Source organism: Petaurus breviceps, unplaced genomic scaffold, assembly GCF_028583685.1.
Source record: "Petaurus breviceps papuanus isolate PSGF00001 unplaced genomic scaffold, PetGlider_PUasm1.0 90064, whole genome shotgun sequence".
NCBI lineage: Eukaryota > Metazoa > Chordata > Mammalia > Diprotodontia > Petauridae > Petaurus > Petaurus breviceps.
The window spans coordinates 245,214-257,356 of NW_027187173.1; the positions used below are offsets into that span (position 1 = coordinate 245,214).

Below are 12,143 nucleotides of genomic sequence, written 5' to 3' on the forward strand. Positions count from 1 at the left end.
AATTTGTCCCCCCACTCCTAGTACCCCTTTACAGGTCTCTTGAAGAAAATCCCATTAGAAGCTGGAATTGAAGCCTGGTTCTTTTTACTTGCAGGTCAAGGATCTCACTACAATAGGCTCCCTCCTGGGAAGGTAATATTGAGGAATAATGTAAAAGATATTTTTTGAATGGAAAAGGAGGTAGGTTCATTATGTGGTGAGAATGAGAGACAAGATGGACAGCCTGAATGCCATATTAGCAATTCTGAGATATTAAAATAACTTGAAGATGGCCAGCAGCAAAATATATGCAAAGATCATCCATGGAGAGGTTAAGGAAGAGACAAAAATCACAAGGGATGGGAGGTACAAAAGTGTTGTGATCTACCTTGGCAAAAAGAACTACTGCATTGTTAAAATCACAAATCCAAAATATCAAGAGTGTTAAGTAGAGTTGTTTGTGTATATGTCATCAGCCCCATGATGGCATCCACTTTCTCGGCTAAACCTTGTATTACCTTCAGTACCAAGTGCCATATTTTCCATCCAATAGGCTCTTGGTAAATAATTGTTGATGATAAATTTAATTGACAAACATTTTTTACATGAATTTTAAAATTTTAAATGTCATTTTTTTCTGAATTAAGGAAAGAGAATTCACTGCATGCATAGTTTTTACTTTTTAAAGGCATTTGGCTACCATTTTTTCTTTGAGTATAAAAACCCTATGAATATTAACCTTATATAATGGTGGTAGCATAGCAGAAAGTGAGTTGGACTTAGAAACAGAAGCCCAGAGTTTAATCTGACCTCAGAAGCTGACCATCTGTGTGACCTGGGCAACTCACTTAACTCTCACTCTTGGTTTGCCTCTCTAGGAGATAATAATAATACACCTACCTCCCGGGATTACTGTGAAGCTCGCATGAGATAATGCATGCAAAGTACAAACTTTAAAGAACCGTTAAGTATTAGCTACATCATCATCATCAGAGTTCCTTGAACACCACAACTTTTCTCTTTGTTCCCTCAAGTGTCAGTCCTAACATTTCCCTCCTCCTCCTTACACCTTTTACACTGCTCCCTAATACTTCTGAGAGTTAGAGGACATGTCCTAAGCTCCCTTTTGCTTCTGTTCTTGAAATTTAACCAAGAAACTCTGCTTGCTCCTCTTCTGTTTTGTTACACTCTTCATTTAAATTCACCATCAGCAGCTTAATGAGATCATGTTGTGCCCTGTATTTTGCCTTGAGCATGTGGGAATTTGGCAGGGCAGTTAAGTGGCACAGTGAATAGAGTATTGGGCCGGGAGTCAGAAAGACTCATCTTTCTGAGTTCAATGCTGGTCTCCAACACTTACTAGCTGTGTGACCCTGGACAAGTCACTTAGCCCTGTTTGCCTCGGTTTCCTCATCTGTAAAATGAACTGGAGAAGGAAATGGCAAACCATTCTAGTATCTTTGCCAAAAAAACCCCAAACGGGGTCATGAAGAGCTGGACATGACTGAAAACAATTGAATAACAACATGATGTGGGAATTTAACCTGTGTGTGTGTGTGTCCTCAAATGAATTTTCATTTTCTTGCCTCACCCTTCACCTAATATCAAATGCCACATATCCCCTGGGTAATTAAAAGAATTTTAAACAGAGAAAATAAATTACAGAAATAATAAACAGTTATATGTATACATAACTGGGATATGGAAAGAGATCTTTTAAATAAAAAATTCATGGTATTAGACACAGCTCAGCACATTATCTTAGAGATTCAGGAGATGTTTCATTTAATCAGATAGCCTGCCACTCCCAATTTGTTAGTGAATCCTTCATGTACAATATCTCTCGATCCTTTTAGTGATAGCTTCATAAAAATCTTTAGTGCTACATAAGTATTATAGTCTCATGGTGGTCATTTCTCTCTTTATTGTCAGCATAGGACTACTTAAAAAAAAAATAAACAACAGAACCACCTCCTTTCTACCCTGTCCCGCCCCACCCACCCAAACTAAGCTTCTTTGCATTGCTATTAATTTTAATCTTTTCTTTCAGAGGATACAAATTAAACTACCAGCTGTTTCAGGGATATCTCTGTGTAAACAGAGGGATACAAACTGAAGCAATGATACAGAAGCAGGCCCAACTCACTGTCTTTAATGGCAGAACAGTCCTGTAGTTAGCTGAACTAGAGTCAGCTCCATATAACCCAAGGGATTCTTTTCCCTTTTGTGGATTCTCAAAGGGGCGTGTCATGGGCAAGGTGTTAAAATTCTTCCAGTCAGTAGATGATCCTAGCTAGTGAAGCCCCAGCTGGCAAAGACTTAAGTATTTTCTTCTTTTCTTTCGACTATACAGCATTTCTATGAAGCAAGGATAGTTATCCCTTCCCCATCACATGGTTTAGGGGTACAGCACCTCCAACGATCTGGAAAATCCCTGTAAAATTTTTTTGACTCTCCCTTCATACCAGAGAAGAAGTATGAATTTTTTCTTTTATGGGGTGTTTACAGTATACAATACTATACATATATTTTACACATTTCTGAATTTCTAAACTTTTTCTGTGTCATCTGCTGGCTTTCGCATGTTGTCTGTGGCTTCTGTAAAACTCCCCCCAATTTCCCATTTAATTTCATATGCTGACCTGAAATATATTGAAACCTTGATGGGAAAAGTCATGATGTGGAAAAAGATAACTGTAATAGAAAAAGCTGAATTCATGAGAGCCCTTCAGAGTTGTTCAGGAACCATTCTGGTTCTGCATGGATGTATCCTCAATCAGTTGCCACCAGAGGATAAAGGGCATATAAGTTTCCTATATAGAAGTGGCTGAAGACTTCTGAAAATTTGTTTTGAATGAGTACTACTATCCTTAAAAACATGAGTATAGCTTATGATTTACCCTTTTACCAACTGAAGGTGTCAACCTCCCACAGTCGTTCCTCATTGTTCTTTAAGACTTGGCTTTCCAACTGCACTGTGTAGTGGCAGAATATAAAGGTGTTTCTGAATGGATTTTCTGGTCTCTTTTAGTAGAGAAAAGATAACAATCCCCCACCTCTTTCCCAGTGACATAACCATAAAGACTAGTTTAGGTTTTACCAAAACTGTCTTCTTTATTTTTATAGTCACTGATTAAATCCCAAGGTCCAGCAAAAGCAAATAAGCTTGTGTTAAGAATGACAAGGAAACTGCCATATCTCCAAAATGAATTTAAGAGCATCCCACTGCACTCTGGGACTTCATCTACAATAACTGTAGCAGTCACATCTTTAGTTCCAAATGATATTATATAGCTTAAGCTTATTTCTTCCATCGCCTCTGTCTTACAATGATGAATGGAAGAAAGAACTTTGGGGATATTACCACAGAAAGTGGGAAAATACAAGATCAATTCTTATATAATTGCTCTGTAATCTATAAAGGCTAACAAGACAAAATAACATAAAATTGCAAAATCAGAAGCGTTAGGAGCCACAGACCACAGGGTTGGAATGTCTCTGAATAACAGTGAATAAAAATGTAGAACTTTTCTGGTTAGTGGGACTTCTAGGTGTCAAGACAAGAAATTACATGGGCTCATGATGCCCCAGATGATGGTACTAAGAGTAAGACACTGGGGAAAGAAATATGGCAAGGGTAGAGTTTACCTACATCCAGAAAATGTGTGAAGAAAAAAACCATAATAGATTTGTAGTTTAAGGGAACTCAGACTTCCACTTCTACCCCATGTTGGATCTGACTGGAGTATATCCAATGGAATATGCCTGGAGCTAGACCCTTTCCACTGCAGTCTGTTTTGTCATCGCTTGTCCCCTTCTGCTGACATATTTGCCCTTATCCTGGATCTCTTGATAAGAGATGCTCATCCTGAGCTTTATAATTGGGTACTCACTGATGGTGGTAGGGTGTGGTGTGTGTGTGTGTGTGTGTGTGTGTGTGTGTGTGTGTGAAAGAGTTTGTGAGTGTGTGTGTGAGTGTCCGCACAAGTGTGCCTGTGGGCCCACAAATACTATGTAGGAGAGGACTGGTCTTAATGGCCCATTCAACATACCTTAAAAGGCAGCTAGGTGGCGAAGTAGTTGGAAGGTTGGATGTAGAATATAGAGTGTTGGCTATATGAGGTCCAGTACTTCGTTAGACACTAACCCTGTTACCCTGGGCAAATCACTTTATTTCTGTCTGACTCAGTTTCCTCATTTATTATATGGGGATAATAAAAGCACCTACTTCACAGGAACATTGCTGTGAGGATCAAATGAGATAACAAATAAAAGAATTTTGCAAACTTAAATGCATTCCACAAATGCTAGCTAATTATCAAGTAGTAACCTGGCCTTCTGGAAGCCTCCCTTCCTCTTTCTGGAATGTGTGGCATGTACTGCTTTGTCTCTGGGACTTAGAGAGGGTGAGGGGATTTCTGGGCCCAGCACTGGTTCTGTATAGTTGCTATACAACAGATTAACCTCAAATTCTGATGGTGTACTATAGTCCAACTCTGTTATGACCTCTTTATTTCCTCTCTTTCATATCTTTTCTTTCTTTCCTCATCTCTTTCTCTCTCCTACGCCCCCCTACCCCACATGCTAGCAGAAACAAAACCAGGTAACCCAAGTCACTCAGCATATCCATGGTGAGCCACAGATGGTCTACATAAAAATATTTAAAGCAATATAAGGCACTCTCAACAATGTTTACTAGACAGATGACAGAAAGATAGATATAGACTGACATAGATGTATATCAATCCATAACTATATCTCCAGTATAATATGCTGAAATAATTAGCTCCTTATTTCTACCAATTTTTATAAATTTTTTTAAAAAAGAGGTTCAAATGAGGGGCGGCCAGGTGGCTCAGCGAGTAAGAGCACCGGCTCCAGTGTTGGGATGACCTGGATCAAATCCGGGCTCAGATACTCAGTACCACACCCAGAAATAACTGGCCGTGTAACCTTGAGCAAGTTACTTAACCCCTATTGCTTTAAAAAAAAAAAAAGAGGTTCAAATGATTATACTTTTCCTCACCAAATATAGATTATGGATTTGGAAAAGGGGTGGTAGTTAGTCATACAAAAAAACACCATGATTTGGTCCCTCATATAAGCAACAAAATCTATTATAGCGAACGAGTGATACAATTTACTGAAGGAGAAAGAACAGAGACATGATTCAGAGTGGCAAGCTATGAACCCCTTTAAATCTAATTTCTTCACAAGTTCAATTAAGTGTTCACTAAGATCATAACTACATTTTCAATTAAAATTACATTTTAAGATGTGCTGGAAAAGTTTGGAATATGGGCCTTGGGAAAGACTAAGGCTGCTGTCCAAGGATGAGCCTAAGATTAAAAAAAAAAAAAGATGTTCATCACAAGGAGATGAGGTCAGTGACTTGGTAATAAATTCTTTGGGCATGGAAACCCCCAAAACAGATAATGACACTAAGTCTATACAGACTTTATGACTTCAATAAGTGTTGAGTGGGTTCCATGAGGGGTCTTTAGGATGGGAGAGTGTCACTGACCCCTTTTATTAATTATCCACTAGCATAATTAATAAAATTATTAATTACCCCCAAAATAAAAAGAAATGTTTTATGATTAAGAAATTAAAGAAGTCAAAAGCTTGAAGATTACTTAGAAGCCTCATGCTCATGTATTGTGAATAATTGCTTCCTCATTAAGAATTATAAGGTTTTAGATGTGAGTCTTAACAAAAAATAAAAATGCAAAAAAAAAAAACCTAAATGAAAATGATTATACATTTAAAGAGACTGGGGCAGGGGGAGGTTGGCTATAGATTTAAGTCATTCCAGAAACATCTGACTTTGTGCATCATGCATTGCTTATAACAAAGGTCAAAGGTCCAAAATTATAAATTTAGAAGAGAGGATGAAGGTCAAAGATGCTATAAATAATTACAGCAACCCTCAACTGGCCTATTTAAAAAAGCAGTCGATTCCTAAAAATGGGAAATGGATAAGAATAAAGGCATTAGATTTCATTATCATCATTTCTTAGAGAAGAGTCACTGACATAAAACTAATGTTTGGGCTCAAAGAACTCAGAAATGGACTTAGCCAACAAACCCTTGATCTCCTTGCCAAGGAGGAAGGTGTCAAATAAGGGCAGTGCCAGGGTAGAATCCAAATTTATTTTCAAAACACTATGGAGAATGGAAGGTTACAACATGAAACATTTCACAAAGTACAAAGCAATGGAATGGAAAATAAGCCTAGAGAAAGCTACGCTTGAAACAGCTAAGCCAGGTCATCTGAAAAATATTTATAGATGAAATTGAGAGGCAGACAACAAATAGACATGAAATGGATCACATCTCTAAGAATTTCTATAGCCAGCAATTTTGTTCCCTAATGTTACTGGAAAGACCACCATGGGATTCCACAACCTTAAGTACCTAATGTGCTATGTAAGGAAATGGAAATAATAGCTAAGTCTGATCAAATATATGCACTAGAAGAACATGATGGAAGTGACACAATTTTAAGAGTATTCTATAGGTCAAATTTCAAAGCGTCTCAAGAGGTAAAGATTCCAACAATGAAAAAAATATTGGCAGTATTAGTACCAAGAAAAATGTAACAAAGACAGCAGTACTATAAAATCTTTATGAGAATACTGTAATCCATGTATACAAGGGTATCACTAATGAACATGCAAAAAGAAAATGGGCAGCCTTTTGCAGAGAGTCTTGTGCAACACACCACATATACTTTTTGTATATACTCTTTTGTAACCAAAAAAACTTTCCATGGGGGTGGCTCAGTGGCGAAGTGAATAGAGCATCGGCCCTGGAGTCAGGAGGACCTGAGTTCAAATCTGGCCTCAGACACTTAACACTTACTAGCCATGTGACCTTGGGCAAGTCACTTAACCCCAATTGCCCTGCCTTCCCCTCTCCAAAAAGCAAAAACAAAACAAAACACAACAAAACTTTCCATGGTGAAGCAAAACACAGCCTGGAAGGGCTCTCCTAAAACAATGGCTTCATAAGGTAAAATTCAAGCTACAACAGACAAATTCATTCAGTGATCTAAGCATCAATAAAAAGCATGGTATAAAATGAGGAGACACATGTTTCTTGAAAGTTCTGGCCAGTGTTATGGAGGAAATCTAAACATATGAAGAATATCATATGGACTGTTAGATTCTCCAGATGCTCCTTTTTTTTTTTCTCCAGATAACTTCCAAATTTACATGTCTGGCCCTCTGTGTTCCAGGTCCCACATCTGCAACTAGTTACTTTAAAATTTCCATCTTGGCATCCCTTAGAATCTCAAATTCAATGTGTCTAAAACAGAATTCATTAGTTCTTCCCCAAATCTTCCCTTTCCCTAATTTTCCTATTGGCTAGGGGTTTTTGACTGTGCATCCAAACCCCTTTACTATCTGGCTTCATAATAGCTTTTCAGGAGGATTACCTATTACTCCCTATCATGCACTGTACACTCCAGACAAACTGGCCCTTTTGGTACTATTCACACAGGACAGTGCATCAGTCACTTCTGTGATTTTCCACAGGCTGTTTATACCCCATGGTCTCTATTCTCACCTCTGCCTCCTGAACCCCATAGCTCCCTTCAAGGTTCTCTTCATATATTCGTTCCTTCAACAGGCCTTTCCTGATTCTCTTAACTGTCCCATCCTCCCAGCAAATCACCATGTATTTATTTTGTACATATCCCCTGTTCCTCACCTTACATAATTCAGACACCTTGTCTCACTTCTCCTTTACCTGTCTTACATGAAGAGGCAGTCCTTCTCCTTGCCAATGCAAACTCCACTACCTGCACAAGTGATACCGTTCCCTCTCATTTTCTTCAGCAGATTGCATCCGTTCTCTTTCACTATTCTTCAATTTTTACCTCTTTCCTGGATGCTTCCCTAATGTCTACAACCACACCTATGTATCCCCCATCTTCAAAAGAGCCCTCATTCAATCTGTCCCTACTACTATTCTATACCTCTCCTTCATTTTACAGCTAACCTCCTTGAAAAGATTATCAACAATTGATGCTTCCACTTCTTTTTTGTTCAGTATTAACTCTCTGTGGTCTAGCTTAGAGGTACCAGTGGATAGAGTGCTGGGCCAGTAGCCAGGAAGAGCTGAATTCAAATCAGGCCTCATGCACTTATTAACTGTGTAACACTGGAAAGCTGCTTAACTGTTGGCTGCCTCAGTTTTCTTAACTGTAAAATGAGGTTAATAATAACACTTATCTCACAGGGTAGCTATAAGGATTAAATGATATATTTATAACACCCTTAGAACCAAGCCTAGTCACATAGTATGTGCATAATAAATATTTGTTTCCTTCTTCTGACCTCATTATTCCACTGAAACTGTTTTCTCCAAAGTTATCAATGATCTCTTAACTGTCATATTTAATGACCTTTTCTCAATGCTCACCCTTCTTGATTCCTCTTCTTCCTTTAAAACTGCTGATCACCAGATAATTCCCAAATCTACATGTCTGGCCCTCTGTGCTCAGATCCCACATCTCTAACAGTTTGCTTTAAAATCTCCATCTTGGCATCCCTTGGCATCTTAAAATCAGTGTATCTAAAACAGAACTCATTAGTTTTTCCCCAAATCTTACTTCTTCTTAATTTTCCTATTTCTTATATTTCTGATACTCTCTTCTTTATACATTTTTGGAGACACACTTGCCTACCTGTCTGACTGCTCCATTTCAGACACTTGTATGAGTCTTTTACCCAGATTTAGTTCATTAGTTGTGGGTATCCCACAAAGCTCTGAGTTGTGCTCTCTTCTTCCTCTCTTTTGTTTCATTTGGTGATATCATTAGCTCCCGTGTATTCAATGATCGTCTCTATGCTGAAGATCTCCAAATCCATTTGACTAGTTCTAACCTTTCTCTTTCCATTTTCACATTTCCAAATGCCTACTGGACATCTTGAACCAGATGTCTTGAAGTCATATTAAACTCAACATGTTCAAAACTCAACTCTTTACTTAATCCCTTCAAACTCTCCTGTCTTCCTAACTTCCTTATTCCACTATGCTCCCAGTCACCCAGGGTCACACTCAAGGTGCCATTGTTGACTTCTCGCTCTCTCTTTTTTTTTGCTTTTTGGAGGGGGAACGTTGGGCAACTAGGGTTAAGTGACTTGCCGAAGGTCACACAGCTAGTAAGTGTTAAATGTCTAAGGCTGCATTTGAACTCTGGTCCTCCTGACTCCAGGGGCCAGTGCTCTATCCACTGTGCCACCTAGCCACCCCCTCTCACTCTCTCTCATCCTTCATATCCAACCAGTTGACAAATCCTATTGTTTTTACTTTCACAACATCTCTTTCATATGCCCCCTTCTCTCCTTGGACATTGACACCACTTTAGTATAAGCCCTTATCACCTTACTATTGCACTATTAAAGTCTGCTGTTCTGGCTTTCCTGCCTTAAATCTTGCCCACTCTAGTCCATCTTCCACTCAGCTGTCAAACTGATCCTCTTTTAATTTTTTTTTGCTTTTTTGGAGTGGGGAGGGCATGGCAATTGGGGTTAAGTGACTTACACACTTACAGTAAGTGTTAAATGTCTGAGGCCAGATTTGAACTCAGGTCCTCCTGACTCCAGGGCTGGTGCTCTATTCACTGCACTACCTAGCCACCCCTCAAACTGATCTTCTTAAAGCTCAAGTCTCACCATGTCACCTCCTCACTGCTTCATTCATTCGATTCCAATAGCTTCCTCTTACCTTTAGGATCAAAAATCAAACCAAACCAAACAAACAAAAATCTTCAGTTTTGCTTTTAAAACCCTTCATAACCTGGTCCCTTCTAACCTTTCTAGTTTTCTTACTCTTTCCTCCATTCCAAATACTCTGTGATCTTGCTATTTCTTACACTCTTATCTCCAGACTCCAAACTCCAAACATTTTCATTTCCCCGAAGCTGGATGGTCTTCCTTAGCATCTCTACCTCCTAGCTTCCTTCTAGTCTCTGCTAAAGTACTTTTTCTTGGAATAAATCTTTCCCAGTCAGTATTAATCCTATTGCTTTGCCTATGAGATCATCTCAAACTTGCCTTGTCTATATCATTTGCACATAGTTATCTTCATGTTGTCTCTACAATTAGATTGTAAGCTTCTTGAGAGCAAGGATTGTTTTTTTGCTTCTATTTATATTTCTAGTGTTAAGCACAATTATCTGGCACATAGCAGATGCTTAATAAAAGTTTACTGACTTGACATGAAATTTCCTGATTGTATCATCTAAGTACTGTGCCATTAGGAATTTCCTGCATTGTTTCTGGCACAACTCATAGATACTGCTTTAGTGTATCTTCTGATGTTTTCAGTCTCAGCTTCTCTTATTTCTTTTTTTTTTAACTGAATTTGATATGTTCTTGGATTTGCCCAATCCCTTCATTTTCCAGATGAAAATGAGACTCAGCTAAGTAAAGTATCATGACGAGATTACGTAGGTAGCAAGGAGCAGAACTGGGAATTTTATCCTGGTCTTCTGGTTTGATATCCCAGGTTCTTTCCACTGCATTCTAGGTTGGATTACACTGGAACACTGGACAGTAATATGAAGAAAAACTTGCATGACGATAAAAGAAGAAGGGTCAGTCATATAGTGAGCACATGGGATAACTGATGGACAGGTCAAGAGATAAACTGGCTTTCCAGCTTGCTATCTACATTACTTGGGGAAGCCACTTCACCAGAGCATCAGCTGCATCACCTGCAGAATGCAGAAGTTGAATTCCATTCAAGTTCTAAATCTAATAATTATCTTATGATCACGGTACACTCAAAATAAAGAACTAAAGAAAGATGCCCCACCTCAGAAAAGAATTCATGGAATAGCACTGACAAGATGAGAAGGTATTCAGGCTTTACTATATATGCCAGCAGAGGGAATACTGATACCAGGGAAACCATGGATCATTTGAAGCATACAAGCATAGCATGTAGATTTATACATTCATTACTAAACTTTGTTTAAATTTAAGAATGGGAAGTTGTCCTTTGCTGGTTTTAAATGCCCAGAAAATGCTAAAAATTGGGGTCTTAAAAACAAATGGCAAAAAAGAAGCACTTTTGGCATAGTGCCACAGTAATTAGTTAACATCAGTATTGTTACTCAGTGAATCCTTTATGTATGGCAGATGTTCCAAAACATTTAATCAGCAGGTTTTCTTGTTGACAAATTTATTTTTATTTCCCAGTAGTATGGATAAGATGATGTGTTGGTAATTTTAATACAAATTTTTACCATTTAGTTTTAAATGAAGGTAGTAATAAAAGGAAAGTTACACTTCTTTCTACGTATCTAGAGGCCCTTGTAGGGTATTCAGTAGACTCTTTCGCTCACAAAGTTGGATCTGTTGGCCAAGAGACTACATCATATTGATGAATATCTAGGATTAAAGATTATGCACATATGGGAAAAACCCAGTTACTCATGCTGTTCCAGTGTCTACAGCTATTTTTATTGCAAAATATATACTTTTAGAAATTGTTTTAAGCCAGAACATACCAACTCCCCCTCCAAAAATCAATTTTACAGTCATGGACTAGTTTAAGACTCTGGATGAATGTAACTCACTGGAAATTTTGATGATAAAGCCATAATACTACAGAAATTTTTATCACAATTTTGGGCATGGCATGATGAGAAGCAGATTGACATAGTGGACAGAGAACCAACTTTGAAAACAGGAAGACCTAGCTTGTAGAGAAGATGGATGTCTGCACTGATAAAGAGAATTTGTTCGTGGAAGAATTCCTTATATCAATGAATTCTCAAGTCCATTCCTTATCCCTTGGGCCCTATAGTCTCGGCAAATGCTGGTACAGAATTAAGAGTAGAGCTAGTGTAAATGTGTATGAGATTGACTGACAGAGCAACAGATGACATTTAGCTTTTTCAGAAAGATTTAAAGAGGATGTGGAGGGATAGTTTAATATTTTCAAAGGAAAATAAATTCAGAGATAAATCTACTGTGGCTCTTGCCTTGTCTGCAGGTGTTAGTCTGGCCCAGGGTTTGTCTGCTCGGCGGTCGTAGTCAGGAGAATCAGTGACCTCGACATACTCATTAAACCTAAGAATCCTTCTTGCTTGTAGCTCTGCCACTGTTGGTCTCAAACTGAGCTATAAAAGAGGAAGAAATGAG

The 12,143-nt window shown here is 38.3% G+C and overlaps 1 protein-coding gene across 6 annotated transcripts in view; it reads right to left on the bottom strand.

Annotated features, from left to right (window-relative positions):
• Window positions 1-12,143, bottom strand: part of PHACTR2 (phosphatase and actin regulator 2) — a 175,978-nt gene that overhangs the window by 30,779 nt on the left and 133,056 nt on the right. For all 6 annotated transcript variants that reach the window (XM_069107470.1, XM_069107469.1, XM_069107471.1 and 3 more), the window contains one exon: window positions 11,984-12,121. In XM_069107470.1, the coding sequence (XP_068963571.1) occupies window positions 11,984-12,121 (138 nt within the window). The remainder of the gene's footprint in view (window positions 1-11,983; window positions 12,122-12,143) is intronic.